The 21149-nt window shown below is 41.4% G+C and overlaps 1 protein-coding gene across 8 annotated transcripts in view; it reads left to right on the forward strand.

Annotated features, from left to right (window-relative positions):
* The window catches only part of LOC119650350 (glutamate decarboxylase), a 71407-nt gene that overhangs the window by 32421 nt on the left and 17837 nt on the right, over window positions 1–21149 (forward strand). For all 8 annotated transcript variants that reach the window (XM_038053026.1, XM_038053024.1, XM_038053025.1 and 5 more), the window contains 3 exons: window positions 3935–4168; window positions 15485–16053; window positions 16114–16181. In XM_038053026.1, the coding sequence (XP_037908954.1) occupies window positions 3935–4168; window positions 15485–16053; window positions 16114–16181 (871 nt within the window). The remainder of the gene's footprint in view (window positions 1–3934; window positions 4169–15484; window positions 16054–16113; window positions 16182–21149) is intronic.

The following is a 21149-nucleotide window of genomic DNA, read 5'->3' on the forward strand; positions in this document are numbered from 1 at the left end:
TTGTGAGCCAGGGAGGTCTCTCAGATCGGCAGTATGGGTTCCGTAAAGCCAGATCAACCATTGATACCATCAAAATGGTTACCGGCTTGGCCTAAGATACAATCCACGAAAAGAGTAGTACTAGCAAATATTGCATAGTACTGACCCTGGATGTGAGAAATGCATTCAACTCGGCCAATTGGAACCTAATACGAGAATCTCTGGCGAAAATTGATATTCCCGCTTATCTTGCAGCTATTGTCAACAGCTATTTACAAGAGCGGATGTACTTAATCTTCCCCTTCCGGAGGAAGCCACGGCGGTCAGCTACGCCGACAATATAGCGCTGGTTGTGGTCGCAAAGCACCTCGAAGATGCTGAGTTATACTCATGCGAAGCGATCAGTGCTGTTAAGGGTTGGCTAGAGAGTTCTGGTCTGAGACTTCCGGAGGAAGCGGTCCTCATCACCAAGCGCCGTAAAAGAAATTTTGCCCGTATTCAAATTGGAAATCATATCATCACTTCTAAGCCTGCCATCAAATACTTGGGAGTGATGATAGACAGCAAGTTTAGTTATAGGCAACACGTGCAGTATGTTTATGACAAAGCATCCATTGCAAGTGTGGCCCTGGCATGGATGATGCTGAACGTGGAAGGGCCACGGCATGCTTCCAGGTTGCTTATAGCTAGGGTGGTGTGTTCGATCCTGCTCTATGCAGCTCCAGTTTGGGGAAAGGCATTGCAGGTTGCATTTAACGCTAACAAACTGAGTTCAGTCTACAGAAGAACAGCCCTAAGGGTGTGCTCGGCATTCAGGACTGTCTCAGATGATGCAGCATTCGTCATCTCTGAAATGATGCCCATTGACATCTTGGGAGATGAAATGACGAATATATATAATACGAAATCTATCTTTCCTTTATCGCAGACGAAGAACGCCGAAAGGGAGAGATCACTAAATAGATGGCAAGAGCGTTGGGAATGCTCGGGAAAGGGTCGGTGGACACACAGGCTCATCCCTGCCATCAAGGAGTGGTTAGGGAGACGGCACGGTGAAATTATATATAATCTTACGCAGTTTCTCACGGGGCATGGAGGATATCGCCAGTACCTGTTCAGGTTCAAACTCGATACCTCACCCGATTGTGCAAACTGCGATGGAGTCCCAGAGTACCCAGAGCATTTATTCTTTGACTGTCCAAAGTTTGTGGAGGAAAGGAAGAACCTATAGGAGACTCTAGGAGAGGTGCTCGTACCAGAGAATCTGGGGGTGGTTTTAGTAGGTAAGAATCCCACACACTGGCGTGTCCAGGCCAGTGTCTTTTGAAGATTTCCACCTCCTCCAAAAAAAAAAGACAGACAGGCAGACAGTTTTGCAAACAAAACCTTACAAAATTGTCGCCTTTACACTACTAAAATCATAATAGAGAAACTATGATAGCTAGAGCATTGGAATAAATGTTGAACCGTAGCTAAGCTTCACTCTAGAAAAAGGAAGTTTATTTAGTGAAAGCGGGCGAACTGTGTAGAAGTAATAGCTTTCCAAATACAAAAATTGTGTTTTTCAGCCCCACAATTTTACTGCTTAACCCATTTTGAATTCTTAATTGTGATAAAAATTTGTTAACATTATTTTATCCTAGGTACTCAATTTGTGGTAGTAGTAGTAGGGTAACTGGAAAAAAATACTAAATCCCTCAACCCAAAGACATAAAATTGGAAAAACCCTTCATAACTGTTAAAATGCTAGTATCACCTGGTCTGACCTGTTGGAACTGCCATAAATGTCTGACTGCAGAGGAAACCTATTCTTATTGGTACACTAGTCAAGTATATAAAACTCAACTTTTATACTATGACGTAGGGTACATTTATATTTTATTGAACTTTGGGGCTCTGGCAGGTGTTGCAACTGCCCAAAGCGTCCGGCTGCAGAGGTAACATATTTTTATAGTTACCCTAATAAAATATATAAAAACCAACGTTTGTACTATACCCACATTGGGTATACTTACATTTTATTGAGCTTTAAGGTGGTTGGCACAGTAATAACTATCAGGCATTGAAAAACTCAATTTCTGACATTATCCTCAAGATAATATGAAAAAAATAGCTTTTAGAATAAGAACCCTCGGGCTCCAGACCTACGTCATAATATGAAACTTAATAGTTTCTCAGTGTGAAGTCCGCACAGGTGTAAGATTGAGTATTATAGAGTTTGAGTTGGTTCGGCAGTTAACAGGTAGCAAAGGTGAGTAAGACAACGCCATACTATGAAGGGTAATTTTTTTCCATATTTTCTTTGGCATAATATCAGAAATCAAGTTTTACATTGCCAGACAGTTATCATAGCGACAATCGCTCGCCAGACACCCCCAAAGTTGAACACTATTTCTGGATATAATTCACGAGGTGACGCTGGAGATTTTTTTTCCAAGTTGTTAATATTTTTTATTTGACAATAATAAATTACCCGATTTTTTCCGTGGAAATCACGTTTTTCACTTCAAAAGGTTTCCAAAAATTGGAAAATTGAAATTTCGAAAAACCTGTTACCTGAGGAAAGTGAACATCTAATGAAAAAACTTTGAGTTTTTGATTTCGGATGATCCAGCACAGAGTTATGAAAAATTCTACTTTTTTCCGAGACACTGCCGAATAATTGCTGCCATTAATAAATAAATATTTCTTCATACAAATTATATATTCTTGGAATGATTCTCCCGGTTTTCAAAGAATCCTCCTCCGGGTCTATATTTTTTTATCTCGTCTGCGTGACGCTTAACGTTTGATAGAAATGTTTCTAAAAGTCTCTTCTCCTCTAGTAGCCGTTGGATCGAGCACATTTAAATTGGCGAACTATTTCTGAAGCACTCAGACAATGGAATCCCACCCTTGCCACTAATTATTATGTGGATGCCAAGACTTCCATTTTCAGATTGGTTATCAATATGTAAAAATTTAAGACTTCCAAAACCCCCTTTTACGTGAAACCTCGAAACTTCCGTAATTGGAATCCTTAGACTCAATTTTAAATATTCTTACGAAAGAATTGGATACTCTGAGTCGGTGGATCCGTATCACTACAACGTACTATCAAAACCCATTTCCATAACTCTTCTGTACACGGGGATGAGCTACAAACGAAATCGTCAGACAGCCTAATACAGACGTTTGCTTCTTCCTAGCAAAATAACTCACTCTCGCAGAAAGTCAAAAGCAAATACGATGCTGGTTGTATTTTTTAAGGTCAAGCGTATCATCCAGAAAGAGTTTGTACCTTCAGCATAGACCATCAATCCGGTGTACTAAGTGGTTGTTCTCGAAGTTGAGAAAAATAGTTCTTTGCTACTATTAGCTACCTAGGAGCTCCATAATGGCGATACCTTTGAGCATTCTCTTGCAGTCCCGAATTGGATGTGGTAGTTCCGAAGCTTAAACAGCACTGAGACAAACCCAACTGGCCACTTTGAAAGAGATTGCTTTTAAGTGATTTATGCACATTAAGAATCGAACACTTTGAACCTTTCCCTACCAGCTTTTTATGGGCAACAGTCCTACTCTCCATTATTACAGTTAAAATCCTTACAAACATATTTTGAAAATCATAAAAATTGGAATACATATTTCCAAGTTCATAAAACAGTATTCTATCCTGAGGGGATGGTAAGCTGATAAAAAATGAATCCATTCCCAAGAGCCTATTCACAACTGATCCCACAAAGAGTCTGGGATGAGTTTATCATCTATAATCCCTCAATATGGATGGGAAATTGATTCTCCTGTCTTCGCTCTTGCAAACTTCCTATCCAATATAGATTTCACTGATATAAGGAAATCATTTTTCTCTTCCCTATCGACAGCTGGAGATAGAGGGTGTACTCCTCATTTTCTTACAATACCAAAAGATAAATCTTTAACTATCTTTTATGTTTTTTCTCTGATATTTTTACAGACATCCTCCCGTATGTAGACGCTATGCCAGAAACGCGGGAGTTTCTCCTAAAAATCATTGATGTACTTCTCGACTTTGTCCGAACAACTAATGACCGAAATGAGAAAGTGTTGGAATTTCACCATCCGGAAGACATGAAGAAGCTCTTGGACTTGGACTTGCCACACCGCGGAGTCACCTTGCAACAATTAGTGGAAGACTGCGCTACCACACTCAAGTACCAGGTGAAGACGGGTGAGTACATTTTTCTATTAATTATTCTTAATGAGTTCGCCATTAAAGCAGAAATTTGAACGGTTAGCGAATTAGGTGGTACGAAAAATTCCTCTTTTGAATAGATTACTTGAATGAATTTTTTATTTGAGACACCAAGCCAAAATGTCATCAAATCTATCGAATATTGGAAATTTAGAAACCCTTTCCTTTTACCGTCGAATCCACCACCCCAGGCACTGTGAAAGGCGACAACTAGTCGCCGAAATATGCATATCTGCAAATAAATACAATAGATTAGCATCCCGAAGCTTCCAACTGAAGATTCACTAGCTTCGAATTGAACAATGAGATACACCCCAGAAATTTTAACACTAGTCGTTCGAACGCTATCATATAAGGAAAAGCCGCGCATATAATATTCGCTAATGCCTCTAATACTATACTTCCGTGCGGCAGTTTACATTCTCCTCCTCATAACCATAAGCTCCTTGTTTGTATTCAGCTGTGGCATTAAGTACCCGAAATCCAAACAAAATGTGCATCCAAGAAGATAACAGCATTAAGGATACCATTTTATGGGCCATTGAATACTGAATAGAGGACTCATCTCACCTTTCAGCCGCAGGCGACCATACAGTTCGCATAAAGCTCACGTCCTCCCAAAAGTGTGGTCGCCGCATTGAAAAGTTAAAAATCACTTCGAAAGGGGTTTCGAATTCCTTGGTCGTGTCATATCTGCACAACAGAGAATAAACAATCAATCACAGCGATATACACATCCCCTGCCAGCCTCATATTATCCACCCCAAACTAATAATATTCTATTTTATTTTTGTCACTTTTTTGCATCCTTTCATCATGTCGTCTGCCTCTACGAAGAGGGTGGATCACTTTTCAAGGAGTCCTTGGGGGTGCTTTGGATGAGGGCATACTTTTAATCTAATCTGAAGCACGTGACCACGAAAAGTGAAATAACGTTCGACTTCTATTTCCTTTCTGAGTGTAGGCATATTGTTCGCCGGAGAGTACAAGCCAGGACAACATTGAGCTCTGCAAATTGAATAGCTACGGTGAATGGACGGAACGATTGCGGTTCGGAATTTCGGAAGGATGTCTGAGGTTGTATGTACACAGGTTTTGTGATGTAATCAAATCGGAAATTATCGGGGCTTGTTTGTGATAGTGTGTGGGTTGCGTGGGGTAGATGCTGATTGATGAGATTAGCCTTCACTAAATCATCTTTGAATAGGCTTTAATTGTGCCTTGAGGGTTTCAAGTGCGGGTCGTGTATTTTGTGTGAAACAATGCGTGTTTACGAAATAGGGTTATATAATATGTATATATTATGGGTATAATGTGTACCTATTACATAAGCATATATGCACATACTATACAATACAATTATCTGTGAATATTGTATGAGATTCCTCTGAAAAATTTGCCAAATTGCCCCGTACTTATTCTATTTTTGGATTGAGTTAGGCGTTGCAGTGATTATCGAGAACAAATTATATTCCATTACTAAGAAGTAAATACTACATTTATAGTTTTTGAAGCAGAAAACAGAAAAAAATCGGACTTACGCTTTTGTGCAAACAGGAGAGAAAGTTCGATCTTAGCCTAACTGCAACGTAACAGGGAGTCATTGCTGAAAATCAGAAACTTGGAAGTCTGCGGGTGTATTCACTAAAAAAGGACCCTTTCCCATCTGGCAAACTATTATTTGTTTCAACCTACTTCAACAAGCGGTTGGTATGTCCCCACCTGTCTTATTACCATCTTTCTGCTCTTACTCAATTAATCACCCCAGGTCATCCAACTTCTGTTATCCGGGCCGTTTTTCAATGAGAGAGAGAAAAACCGGGACCGGGGTGAAAATTATATGGAAACATGGGGAGCGGGGTGCAAATTTTATAGGTCCATAGTGAAAAGTATTTTTATTACACTTTTCCGTTCAAACTTCTATTCCAGACCTTCGAGAAAACGCCGGGCCAGGAGGGAATTCCTCCCTTTCCACCCCCTCGTCAGGCCTGCCTGTCATACAAGCGAGTGTTAAATAGTGTGGCATTTAAAGCGTTTTTTAATGGCTGTTAACTGTCGGCCTTATCACCCCTGGTCTCCTCTAATTTTCACCATCGAAAAGAAAAAAATCACAGAAGGTCAAGGTAATGCTACTGACATTGGTGACGCTGTTTTTCACTCACTCTTCAACGAAAAATTAGCCCGACTACAAGATATCCGACGATTCTTGTACTTTTTTTTCCTGGTTACACCAGTAACCTTCCGCCTAAACAACCCTTTGTCTCTAGATGGATATGCGTCGCCTTCCGGAAGCTGGCGCTTCGGGTATAAAGGTTTTGTGTTCATCTCATGTGAGAAACTTTCTACGCATATTTTTCCATTCGTATATGGCTAAAAACCCAAAATATTCCTTTATATTTTTTTTAAAAAATAAGGAATACGTACATATAACAGACGTAGATATTATGCTCACCCAAAACAAACAAACATTGCCTATTTCCGAATACTATATTTATACATGCAGGTATATAAATTAATCGTCCTCATATTTCCGATTTACTTCGTGCACACAAGCACACATATATACATATACAGTAGGTTTATTGAATATCGCTGGTTTAATATACAAATATATCTATCTGATTTAGGCACTACCCCAAAGCTTCATTAGTATATACATATAAATATATATATATGTCTGCCTCGAGTAATTGATATTAATATATAATATATAATATATACCTCCCATTTACGTGAGCTCACTTTGTTGTGTTATTGACGAATTGACATGTTATGATGACGTCATCCACATTTTAGAATGTACGAAATTCACATAAAATGTAAAAGTTTCACCTTCTATAACTTTGCTAATAACAGTTGGATTTCCTTCGAACTTCCCAAAGTTATGCCTTATGTTATCCTTTATGTTTGTGTCATTTTGTACTTCTAGCATGAATTTAAGGGGGAGAGGGGCTTCCGAATAAATTTTCAAAATATGGAAATATACTATTATTAACCTTATTTGTGCAGACATCGGAATGGAATGTATTTTGAACCCTAGATTTCGTTTAGATACACCATTGTAATTTTTTCAGATTTTTCGGTTGAATAGGTTTTGAGAACGAGACCTATTACACTTTTTGGGGGTCATATTTTGACAGCTCACTCCCCTAAGTTTCACCTGAGATCAAATATAAGACAAGTTTCGAAAGTACTAGTTGAACCCTTTCATTTGATACCCCACATGGCCACATTCTGTAAAAAAAATGTTGCACCCTCCATTCGCAGATATGGGAAGCCCCGTTTAAACTTAACACAAAATGGCACCACTTTCTGTATGTAAGGGGAACAACAGACCACATGCACTCACAAATTTTCGTGACAATCGGTCTAGCCGTTTTCGAATAAATCGGTTATGACAGACAGACAGACAGACATCGAATCGATTCTAATAAAGTTTTGTTTTACACAAAACCTTAAAAACATTTTGAGAGAAAATTTCCTATATACTTTATTCCTTTATCAATGTAGGATATTTTCAAAAATAATCAAGCAATGGGATCGCAAATCGTGAGCATTGGTTTTGCAGTGTCATTTTATGTATAACATGGAAATCTGGTTTCACAATAAAATTCTAAATTTCACGCTTCTCGAAGGCTACTCCATTTATCGTTGTGTCTGGGACCAAACTTTATTACTTTGATGTTTTAGTGGAGATACTGATTGTAATTAAGCATCTTTTTGGGCCAAACCCACTTTCTACTTATTTGCCTCAAAAAAAGGTGATCGATACTACTACGTCAAGGGACAAGACATGAATATAAAAGTTATTCCCAGCTCACGAAGGCGGAGGAAAAAATGGTCCCAAATTAATAAAAAAACAGAATTTCAGAATAAACTAAAAAATTAACTTTGATGGGGCGTTTGCCTTTCCATGGAGGATGACAAGCCCAAAGATTACGTTGCTTCAGCAAATTGGCTCCGGATGGGATCCACTGTTTGGAACATCATATGCAATGATATATCGAAACGTCTTCAAAATCAATATTTTTATTGGGAAAAATGGGAGCTGTAAAGATTTGTGGTATTCTCGAATGGAAAGACTGAAATAATCTTCATTACAAAGAGCCAAAATACACCGGGATTACGATTCTAAGCCAAACCAAGAGGAAATTAAAGAAGATATGGGCGTATAAACTAAGACCTCATGTGGTGTTTAGATACCTTTGCAGGTATTTCCATGGCTCTAAACCGTACAATCCAAAGGCCGACTAAGTCACGCGTTAGTCGCGTTTTCTGGGCTCAATCCAGTTCCTGTAGTTTTTTTTCTGTATCACAGTTATTGTTGCGTTTACTGCACTCCAATTTGCTCTCAACCTCAGCATATCCTCCATGAAATTATGGGGCTCGACGACTGTATTGAGGGCGTCATTTAACCTCCCTCTTTCAGTCGCGAACTTCGGGCAATGAAACATAATATGCTCCGGATTCTCGGATGTAGCAGCACATTTGGGATGGTCTGGGGACTCATCCAATCCGAAGTGATGCAAGTATTTCCTTTATCCACTATGCGCCGTAAGAAACTGTGTTAGGTCGTAATTTAATTCTCCGTGTTTTCGCTGGGCTTATCTTTCAATACACGGGATCAGTGTATGGGACCAGCGCGGCTCCACGCACAGCTTCTTGTCTGCGGTGCTAGCAAGCTGTTGTAAAGGTAAGGATGTTCTCCAACAGCAGACAGCCTCAGAATTGTCATTAAAAGGAGGAATGAATCGTTTCATGTCCGCCCTTTTAAAGCGCTAGGAAAATGCCGCTTTTACAAAGACTTCCCAGCACCACATCCAAACTCTGTCAAACCCTGGTGAGCCAATCTGGTAGTCTTCTTGTGATTAATGATGTTATGAGGATTGAAACCCACGTCAGGAACGTTACGATCAGCCAACTTAGTTTAAGCAGGATCTGATGACAGCCCAAAGATATGATCTTACAAATTTTGACACAGGTATGCTTTTGTTGCGAAAATAATAGATATACTCGAATCTTCAGCTTGAACATGATCATCAGTTTTTCGAAGGGTTAGGCCAGTTTTATAACCAAGTTTTCCTACAGCACCCATAAGCCGAGTCCTTATCCATAGTTGACCAGTTGGTGAAGATTGTTATGTCTGTTTTTCCAGGCGAAACGTTGGCGTTCGGACCATTTCTCCCTTTTCGCAATTATAACGACACTTCTTTTAGCTGCTTCCCGTTTTAACCCTAAGTGAATGGGGAAAATCTAGTATGGCCGAAGAATGACGTGGTTTTTATCCTCCAGTGATGATTAGGCAATCGAGCCCTCAAATACACTCCGTTCCGAAAGCTCCAACTGACGGATCACTGCAGAATTGCTAGCATATGCTCGTGTTCGCAAACTTGCCAATAGTTACAGTGATCTGATCGCCTCCAAATACTTGGGAACAAGGGAATGAGAATGCCTCCATGTGGGCAGCCCCTGAGACATCTTGCCTTAATCGATTTTATCCCGACAATAATGTAGATTTTTCTCTACCCCTTTATGTAACGAATCAAATTAATCAAAAGCGGATCGAATCGCTATGAACGAGACGCAGTTGAAGGCGTTTCCGTTAACCATGAAGGTGCCCAAATTGAATTCCCCTCCGGATATCGCCTTCTCATTTTTTTCTATCTGCTGCTGAGTGCTGTCTGTGTGGGATTATGTCATCTTTCAAGCACTTTTCGAAGAAAGGATAGCTTATCGGAGAGTCCTCTTGGCTTGGGAGTAAGTATCACCTGCACGATCCGATAGGAATACTAGAGTATAGCAAATATGCCCGATATATACTCCAAATATATAAAGCCAGGATATCCACTCCCCGTATTACTGAGGCAAAATTGAAGTCATTTTTAGCCTCAGTTTTATACCTATGGAACAAGCAAAACGCCCATTTAGCTTTCTCTCTCTCTACATGCTAACATCTAATATTTAGACTAAAGACTGCTTATAGCCTTGTGGAGAGTTGTAATTTTGGATATTGCCTGGGGATGTACTAGCCGCAGATGGCCTTCGAGGTTGCTTCGAGCGAGTTTGTCTCTTCAGAATATCGTACCGATGGTTTAGATGACCTCATATTCTTTTTCAGAGCTTTTGAGCTTCTTTGTTTTCAGTTGTCCTGGTCCTCAGAGCTTGCCTCAGTAGAACACCGTTTTGAAAAATGATGAAGGATTTTATGGATCATGCCCGATGGCATCACTTGTCTTAATTTAAGTGGCCGTCTTCTATCGCAAATGCTACCAAAACTACCTGATTTGAGAACTACCAATTGGGACATTTTGATAAACTGTTTCCATGAAGACTTCCCTTTTAAACTCGCGATGTCTCTCATAACAAAATGGAAAAATGGATCTTGAAGAAATAAAACGATGAATTCAACTGGTAAATAGAGCCTTCCTTCGGGTCCTACCGATTTTAATAGCCAACTGCATACACGGCAAAACAAAGCTTCGTGTACACGGTAATAAGACCAACGAAAGCCTGGTCAAAACTTCCGAAAGGAGGGTTCTGAAGAGAATGGTAGATACAACCATGAGTTTTATCAAATATGTGACAACTCTGAATTCTCCAAATTAATAAAACATCGGAAGTTGCAATGGGTTGGCCACGTGTAATGTATGGACGACACCTGGATAGAAAACCCCAAAAGCACGGAGCAGATTTTGTTGACGGAGACAGCGCATCACTGCCTTGATTTCTAAATTGGTGGACGTGATCGACGGATCGAGGTGGTTGAAGGAAGGACATCTTGAATGTCAAGGTCCGAAATGAGTGGTAGAGCCTTGACGACGAGGTATAACCATTTCTGAGAAAAATACATGTGGCAGACATGCAGGCAGGGAGGCAAGCAAGCGACCGTCCGCTTAAATCGACTACTCGTGGTGATAGAATTTAAAGATATAGACGAGATCACCATCAAAGAGTACTCTCAAGCATGAGTTGAAACTAGAATACCTGCAGGATACGGATTGGAAGAGCTGGAAAAGTACTCTCTACAGGTAAAGCTTGCATCAGCAATGCGAATTGTAGGGTTTGCCGAGTCTGGCGGCATAGTTCCCTATAGGCCAGTAACCCGTGCAGACCGCCGTAATTTTGTATTCATTTGCATGCGTCTCGCACAAGAGCTCTCGCCAATGGCTCTTGTTATAGGCGGACCAAATCTTCCTTGACTTGGCACGGGTGGTGAGTTTTCGCTATCTGATGTCCGCGGCTGTTAATTAGTGCGAGTAGATTCCACCTTTAACAGCCGCCAACAGAACAAACACTGTAGACTGCCAAGAGTAGAGCCATGCCTAGCTAGTCCATCAGCCCGCTCATTCCCTTTTATGTCCCTAAGACCCGGAACTCAGAGAAGGGTGACCTTGGGTGTGCCGCCCAGACGGTTCAGCGGGTTTCTGCACTGTCACCACTGAGTACAAGACCTTAATAGCCGCTTGGCTGTCGGTCAGAATGGCTATGTTACGATTGGAGCTCGGATCATTTTTAAGCCATCAACAGGTTTCCAGAAATGAACGTAAATGCAAAGACTACGGTATGGCAAGTAATGAAGCTTTCGGAACTTACTATATCAGGGTTAAGATCGATAACCTCTACATTTACAAGGAGCGGAGACCTGCCAAAAAATACAACCTGAAAATAATTGCCGACGACTTGAACACTTGGGCGTTGAAATTGGGAATTTGGGGGCGGGGGGAAGAGTGAAGGATCTCATACGAGGTCTCCTTCTGTCCAAATATTGCTCTCGCCAAGAAGTTTAAATAGTTTAGTAGATGCGAGTCTAGGCGGAATATACGGAATATAATATTACATATACGCGAGTTAAGTACGAGATAACTAATTGCCTCGTATGTCGATGACGCCCAGATAGTTTTCTTGTGTATATTTTGCCATCCCATGGATTACATATACGACACTAATAACAAAGCAAATGCGCAAAATTGCACAAGAGATTGAAGAACGTCGAATATACGCAAGTGATTGAAGGACGTCGCAATGCTTTTCTTCCACCGTACAAATTGAAGCAACGCACCGAAAGACGAATCTCCTGCATGTATTCTTCTTGCTCGTTAAGTATAACCACATGCTTAAAACGTTGAAATGGACTATCATGAAAAATGAAAAATAGGAAAAAATCTCCCCCTTTCAGGTGTCTTAATTTGTCTGGATAGTTATAACTTTTCCATCGGTAACAATAAATGTCGAGAACATACCTCGAGTAACTGACGCCCAAGTTTTAGGTGCAGCGAAAAGAGTCTGAGATAACACAGCCCCCGGTATTGAATGAATCCCTAGGAAGGCGTTGAAGCTGGCACCAAATATGTTTGCACGGGCGTTCAATTACTGCCTAACAGAGGGGTCTTTCCCCGCGGGGTGGAAATGGTGCAAGCTAGTACTGATCCTGAAGTCGGATAAGCTGTTAGGTGAGTCAGCATTATATCTTCCAAATAGAATTAGTGAGCTTTTCGAGAGGATAATTTATAACCCACTACCCTTTGTAACTGATAGCGTCAATTATTTGTCATACCGACAGTTCGGGTTCCGAAAGGCTCGGTACGCCTTTGATGCGACTGAAGTGGCTTATAATCTAGGGAAGCTTTCGAGCGAATTACTACGCACCATCATCAAAATCTATGTTAGCGGTACTACCTGGGCGATAACGTCTTAGCTTGAAAACTTCGAGCTGAAACTTGTTGAATATAAAACTGACACGGTTCTTTAAAAAATCCGGTGGAAAGAGCAAATTGTTCAAGTTTCGGTGAATGCGTAGGTATGTTATTCACTCTCAGCAATTACCGAAATATTTAGAAGAAAAGTTCGACTTGAAGCTCATCTTCAAACAACATTTAAAGTTGATTGGGCAGAAGGCATCAGTTCAACGTAAGAGTGCTACTAAATATAGGTGGCCTGAAATAGAGCCAATGACTACTGCAAATTACATAAACAAATATCAATAAAATAACTGGACTAACGAGGTCATTGGCTGGGTGGCAAAAAATATAGGACCAAGCAAAGAATATTGAATGAACACGCAGGGTTAGCGCAAACACGAGTAGGTGGACTACTCGAAGTCACGGCGAAAGGAGCCATAATTTGGCGTTGTTCTTAAGTGAATTCGGTGGCTACCACTACAGACCACTACAGATTTGCTTTGAATGAAGTTCCTGATGATCCTACGGGCGAAGATGCAGCTAAAAATGTGGAATATAATTTCTTCACCTTGAAAAGCTTACGAAAAACAACTCGAGAGTGACAGTGAAGAATGTATAGTAAGCTATATAATTGGATGGAATGCAGTGTGGACCGCGGTAGTTGGACCAGGGGACCAAACACACTAGCGGTTAATGGAAACATAAGCTGAATGAAGGCATAGACTTGCTTTCCATAAAACCTTAAAAAATTGAAAGAAATAAATGTCAAACTAAAAATTTCAGTGTTTTTCAAGTATCCAATTACTTCTGATTCCTGCTGCCTATAATCCATTTCAAAATCAATCAGCTCCAGACGTTCGTCAGTATCGAATCAAGTAATCAAATGCTCATTTAATAGCTAATAGTTAGAACAATACTTTCCCCTATTTATACTCCCCCACAAACGAGTAACAGTAGTCAATCGTAAACTACACTCACCCTCGCCTGTTATTGTCAGTTGCATCCGCATTATCGTCAGCAGCGTAGCATAAGTCCCAGACATTAGAAACACATCGCACACCAAATGCTCGCTCCTTTTCCACCTCAACCCCAAAAAAGCTATAACCATCATCTGATGCACAAATGCCAGATTTTGTCCCCCATCATTTGCTGCTGCCGGATATGTGTCTATTTTTCGGATAAAAGGATCCAATCCTATTCGCTTTGGATACACTCGGGAAGAATGTGGCCTAGTAAAAGGATTCCGTGGATTCAACTGAAGGACCAGGCGAGGTAACATAAGGCCTGCTTCTCCGTCCTTTCATTATTTGTGAAGGGAGATCAGTGCAGCGAATCAGAAAATAACAACGGATTTTGATTAAGGACTCATCATTCCGAGCAGAGAAATGTTGTTCAGTTCAAAGGGAGGGTTCCTGTTAGTGTTGCAAGCATATGCCCGACTAAATTAACGAAGTTTGGTGAATATGTTAAAAAAGAAAAGGCCTTAGTAATCAGGGTTTATCATCGTCTGAAGATAGAAAGATGACGATGATACGTAAAGGCGCTATAATTGTGCAACTTGATTTCTTAGATGCATTGCACTTCTTCACAACTTCCTGGAGATTGGCAACTCTAGATTTTAAACGACCTTGCCTGAAGCTATTTTAATTTCAAAGAAAAAGGGAGCCTGCACAGTTTCCCGAAGCGCAACATGAACAGTAGATTCTGAATAGTTGAAAAGTTGTTCACTTCTGTTGTGACTAAAAAGCACAAAAGTACACTTTCCCGAGCAGAAGCAAATAGAATACGTCAGAGGGCAAAACGGCGAAGTCCTTGTAAAGTAGAAATGAACCTTTTCCCTGCAACGACACTTCTCATGCGAAGAATGTCAAACTTCAATCATCTATGTCCCCCACATTTTCCATTATTTATCAAAAAATGCGGACAATATTAAACAGGATGCGACATACGGGAAATTATTTACGAAAGAATGACCCCGAAAGGTTAGAGATGTTCAGAAGTGGAAAGAAATTCTTATCAATGGCTTAGACGTTTTGTTCTTTTGTTTTAAAAAAGTGCATGGCAGACTGCCCTTGGAGGTCGATTAAAGTTAGGCTTTCTACGATAGAACGGATCTCATGTTTTTCAAATCGGAAAAATTTAAATTGTCTCTTTTTGATATTAAAGGGAAAATTCACAAAAAGGAATATTCATTGAGTATGAAAAAGTTTGCACTGTTCTTGGTGTTTTCTTCTGAGGTATTCTGTTTCTCCCGAATTTTCGCTGTTCAATGCATCAGGAGACTTAAAGCATAATGCGAACCCATTAAAAACAATTTGCTTCAACTTCTGATCCTCTGGTTCCTACTATTTTTCACTGTGATGTAGACGTCAAATACTGACACGAGATTAACTCACCCTCGTAGAGGATTTCTTCTCAGTAATTCGGTCAATGTGTGGTACGACCCCATTTTTGGGAGGCAATATCTTTCGATTACCGAGGGACTTTCCAAGGATTATTCCGATACATTTGCTGCAAATAAGTTCACTCCAGTAGAAACGTAAATAGGCATTCCCGCAGATCCTTGGAATCATATTGAAATTAATGGTTCGTCGATTTTGTTTCTTTTTTGCAGGTCACCCTCATTTCTTCAACCAGCTCTCTACTGGGTTGGATTTGGTTTCGATGGCTGGCGAATGGCTCACTGCCACCGCAAATACCAACATGTTCACCTACGAAATCGCTCCTGTTTTCATTCTTATGGAAAATGTCGTTTTGACGAAAATGCGAGAAATCATCGGCTGGACTAGTGGAGATTCAATTCTGGCCCCAGGAGGTTCCATCTCGAATTTATATGCCTTCTTGGCTGCCAGGCATAAGATGTTCCCAGGATATAAAGAGCGTGGAACAAAGGCCCTACCTGGAGAGTTGGTTATGTTCACTTCAGACCAGAGCCATTACTCAATTAAATCGTGTGCTTCCGTTGGAGGATTAGGTACAGATAACTGCGTAATGGTTCCTTCAGATGAGCATGGAAGAATGATTCCGCGCGAACTCGAGAGATTAATTGTGGAGAGAAAACAGAAGGGATATGTCCCATTCTTTGTAAATGCAACAGCTGGAACGACCGTTTTGGGTGCTTTCGACCCCATTATTGAAATCGCTGATATTTGCAAGAAATACGGACTGTGGTTACATGTTGATGTAAGTCGCTTTTACTGGTTTAAAGTTTGATTACTTCATAAATAATTGGTTCATTTTCAGGCTGCTTGGGGAGGTGGTCTAATGCTGTCCAAAAAATACCGACACCCACGATTAACTGGAATTGAAAGGTGAGTAAGAAATAATATTTTTGCTGAATATTCACAACCCAAAGTATTAACACATTTACCTAATTGTTGGTAAGGTTCTCTACAGGCTTTCGGTTTTCTAATAACAATTTTAAGGCGAGCATGTTTTCAGAAAAATTGCTAAGCCAAGACTTCCTCTAATCAATTAAATAATATTTTCAATTAGTTGAGGCCTATAAATTCTAATAGGGGTGATGCACTCTAAGCCACTTCCCGCTGGGTAAGCATATTTTGCAGCTTTCACACTTATTTTCGCAGCGACCATAAGGTTTTCGGTTTAGTGCTTCGTGAAGCGTCGGCAGGACTGACTAGACGGTAGGAAGAAGGGTTGATTCTCCTCGGCCCTGGAGATTCCTCAAAGGTCCGAAAAAGAGACTTTAAAACGATTACGTTTTGTTTGGCAATACAGAGGGGTCTATATTCATTTCGGGTTCGCATTTTCTCTGTAGGGCCCTTATCATGCTTATCATGCAAGAATACTTCAGGAACGCATATAAAAGGGTAGTAATTGCGGAACCAACACCACACCCGCTCCACGTGGTGATTGCTGGGAGTTCTTTCTTTATGAAAAACTGCAGACGGAGAAAGATGAAGGCAATTCTCCCGCGCCTAAAAACGGGACAAAATGTACCAACTGGTCCTCCAGTTTGGGGGTTGGGTAGGGCTGACAACTCTACATGGAAAACAACTTGTTACAAAGCCACAACAGGAGCCTCGGACTGGACGGATTATACAACGACGAACCCGGCAACGACAAAGGAATAACGATTTGCGCATTTTCTCATGGAACGTGCGCTTCCTGTACAGAGATGAAGCTGCTGAGCAGCTAGCCGATACCCAGTCCCAATATAGGGCTGATGTAACAGCGTTACAGGCGATGCGTTGGACAGGGACCGGTTTCTTGGAGAAGAGCCGCTACCCCATATATTACAGTGGCCATCCAGTAAACCATGTGCTCGCAGTAGGTTTCTTAGTCAGCCAAAAAATTAAACCTGCTGTTATCGGCTTTGAAAACATAAGCAAACGGCTATGTACTCTGCGCTTGCGCGGCAAATTGAGAAACATAAGCCTCACTAAGGTTGACACCCCTACAGAGAAGACTGCAGAGTCGGAGAAGGGTCCCTTCTATGAGACAGTAGAACGAACCTTCGACGCCTGTCCCAAATATGATATCAAAATCATAGTTGGGGATTTTAACAGCCAAGTAGGGACGGAGCCCGTATTCAGGCAATACGTTGGCTCCCATAGCTTACATCAAAATACAAATGATAATGGACTACGGTTTATTCAATTAGCAGGATCACACGAAATGGTTGTTGGAAGTACCTGGTTTGCGCGGAAAGCGGTCTACAAGCAAACGTGGGCCTCTCGAGACGGGACCACTTTCAACCAAATTGACCACGTGTTGATCGAACGCCGCCACCTCTCAGCCTTGATGAATGTCAGAACATATAGGGGGGCCAATATAGACTCGAATCACTATCTCGTTGACATGGTGCTCCGAGCTCGAATAACAACACCACCCAGAATACCCTCTGACAATCAGGTGAGAGTTAACACTAAAGCCATCCACAACACAGCCCTCCGCATAAGAGGGAAATGGATGCCGCAATAACCACAGTCAACAGAAGGCCTGGAGATGAAGCATCAACCAATGATCTTCACAACCACCTGAAGAACGTTATCATTGATTCGACCACAAAGATACTTGGCCCCAGCCGCAAAAAAAGTCGGAACGGCTGGTTTGACGGTGAATGTAAGCTAGCTACGGAACGGAAGAATGCCGCATACCGAGTAATGTTGCATTATCAAAGAACGCGGGCACGCGCAGACAGTTATCACAAACTCCGTCGAGCGGAGAAGCGACTTCACAGATGGAAGGAAGCCTGGGAGAACCAACAAGTCTGTGAACTAGAAAAGTACAGGGAGCAACTGCACCAGGCGCGCAAATTTTACCAACACTTCAGCAGGATGAAGCCTTACACACCTCGATGTTCATCCTGCCGAGACAAAGAGGGAAATCTGATTTCCGACAGAATGGGCATATTGGAGCGATGGATTGAGTACTTTGATGAACTACTGAACAACCAGAACATCGGCGAGTTGGAGGTTCCGCCAACTGAAGGCGATTGATAAATACTGCCACCACCAAGTATAGGAGAAACAGTCCGTGCAATTCATCGGCTTAAAGATCATAAGTCGCCAGGAGCCGATGGAATTACAGCCGAATTGGTTAAATATGGAGGCGACCAATTACACCAAGTGGTTCATCAACTTGTGCTAAAGATGTCGGCCAGCGAATCAATGCCTGACGATTGGCAACGAGGCATTATCTGTCTCATACATAAAAAGGGAGATATCACACACTGCAGCAATTATAGAGGTATCACATTGCTGAATACCATCTATAAGATATTCTCCGCTATCTTGCTAGACCGGATAGCCCCATACGCCCAGAATATCATTGGCCCATACCAAAGAGGCTTCGCTTCAGGCGAATCAGCAACAGATCAGATTTTCTCTCTGCGGCAAGCTGTTGGAATATGGACACCAGTTGCACCATCTTTTCATCGACTTTAAAGCCGCCTATGACAGTATAGCCAGGGTAAAACTGTACACGGCCATGAGAAAATTCGGCACCCCGACGAAATTGATAAGACTGACTAGGCTGACCCTGACCCATGTACGAGACCAGATAAAAGCAGCAGGATCACTTTCAAGACCATTCGATATCAACAATGGTCTAAGACAAGGGGATGCTCTTCATGCATCCTCTTTAACCTGATCCTCGCGAAAGTGATCCGTGATGCTGAGGTAAACGCAAGAGGTACAATCCTCTCTAAGTCCACCCAACTACTGGCCTATGCTGACAATATCGACATCAAGGGAAGAACGACCCGAGACGTACAAACTGCCTTCATCCAAATCGAGCAGGCTGCGCGAGATCTTGGGCTGCACATCAATGAAGGCAAGACAAAATATATGGTGGCAAAGTCAGCACCGAAAACCAACCAACCAACAACATCAAAATGGTCGCACTGGTCAAACGGGAAGAATAAAGATAGGAGAATACAACTTTGAGACCGTTGATAATTTATCCTATCTAGGGTCGAAAATCACAACCGATAACAGCTACGACGACGAAATCACCGCACGGTTGTTGTCAGCCAACAGAGCCTATTTCAGCTTACAAAAACTGTTCCGCTCGAAACATCTCACCATAGAGTCAAAGCTCTTACTGTACAAGACAATGATCTTGCCAGTTCTCATGTATTCCTCGGAGACTTGGGTTCTTAGCAAGAAGAATTGCGAACTTTTGGCCGCTTTCGAGAGAAGAATTTTTCGAAGAATTTTCGGCCCCCTATATGAGGATAGCCTACATAACGAAGAAATCTATGAGCGATACCATGACCGTCAAGTTGTGGATAAAATCCGGCTCAATAGGTTACGGTGGGCGGGTCACTTAATCCGTATGGATGAGGATGATCAAGCCCGGAAAGTCTATAAGGACAATATCTATTATAGAAAAAGAAGACGTGGCAGACCCTGCCTAAGATGGAGCGATGGCATAGGCCAGGACGCCAGATAGTCTTTAGGGATATCGAATTGGTGGACCTCGGCGCAAAACCGGGATGTCTGGAGTTCCTTATTTAGGCAGGCCTAGACCGGATACTGATTGTTGCGCCGTTGATGATGATGAATTACGGAAATGCGGAAGGACCACAAATTCATGTTATGCGAAGGAAGGAAATAATAGCCATGTTGCTGAGACCACCAATTGAGGTAGATATAAACTGGAACGGAAAATAGACTTATTAAAGTTAACTCAACTCGCGAAGATTCGTTCAGGATTTGTATTCCTAGGGGCGCTTCCGAAGTTAACCTTATAGAAACTATCTTAATAATATATGAATCACAGATTAGATACTGACTTACATTTTTCCACAAATCCTAACTACTCATATAATGGATGATTGTCCAGAAGGCAGAAGTTTAGACAGAACGAAGTAACGCCGAAAGCGACCTTAAGTTAGCTACATAGCGAAGTAAAGGGTACGCTTCGAAGGACTTTGCTCAGAGATAAACATGAGTTTTTCGTGGATTTTTTGACTGTTATGATATGTTCCCGCATATTACATGGACTAATGTCCTACTGAAAATCATTTAAGGCCTTTTCCTTGAGGATCTTCCTTCTAGTGGTTGTCATCAGAGACTTGGGAGATGACAAAAATTCTCGGGGCTAAAAACCTAAGCAATACTTATCATCACAAAGCACCAGCGTCATTTAGATATATGATTTCTACATTCGTCTTTGAAAAGAAATCAATTCTTTTCGGCTTACAGACTTAATAATCGTCACCGACGGATCAGTAAAGAAAGACGGATTGGGCGCAAGGGTGTTTTTGGGAAATCCGCTTATGGAACTTGCTCTCATAAAAAAACGACTATGTTCCAGGTGGAGATATATGGAGCTCAAACATCGCTGGTAATGAGGAAGTCGACAGACGGCTCTCTAAGGTTCTGGATCCATAATGGTGTAACCAGAACCAGCTTTTGACATCCGGCCATTCTGTAGTGGGAAATTGCAAGAATTCACGCATTCGTAGGTAGAAATTTAAACCAATGCCGGAAGGCCAACATTTTTTGTAAGAAATTCGAGGACATGAAAATCTTCCTTAAACTATCACATGAAAAAAATTGAAGTGATGGTCTCCGCTATATGCAGCCGATGTGAGGGGGGACATGAGACGTTTTCTTCAATTAACAGGCTGCGCATTCTTTGTCTCTAGAGAATGTTCTCAGATTCTCAAAAGGCAGAAAATGCCGTAGGCGAGGGGCTGTTGAATGGGCGATCTCCGCGGATAGCACAATGGGCCTAACAAAGGCTATGGCTCCCCCCACAAAACTGACCTAACTAGATTTTCGTTAGCATTCAGAATCATGTCATCA

The sequence above is a fragment of the Hermetia illucens genome, chromosome 2 (assembly GCF_905115235.1).
Source record: "Hermetia illucens chromosome 2, iHerIll2.2.curated.20191125, whole genome shotgun sequence".
NCBI classification, from domain to species: Eukaryota; Metazoa; Arthropoda; class Insecta; order Diptera; family Stratiomyidae; genus Hermetia; species Hermetia illucens.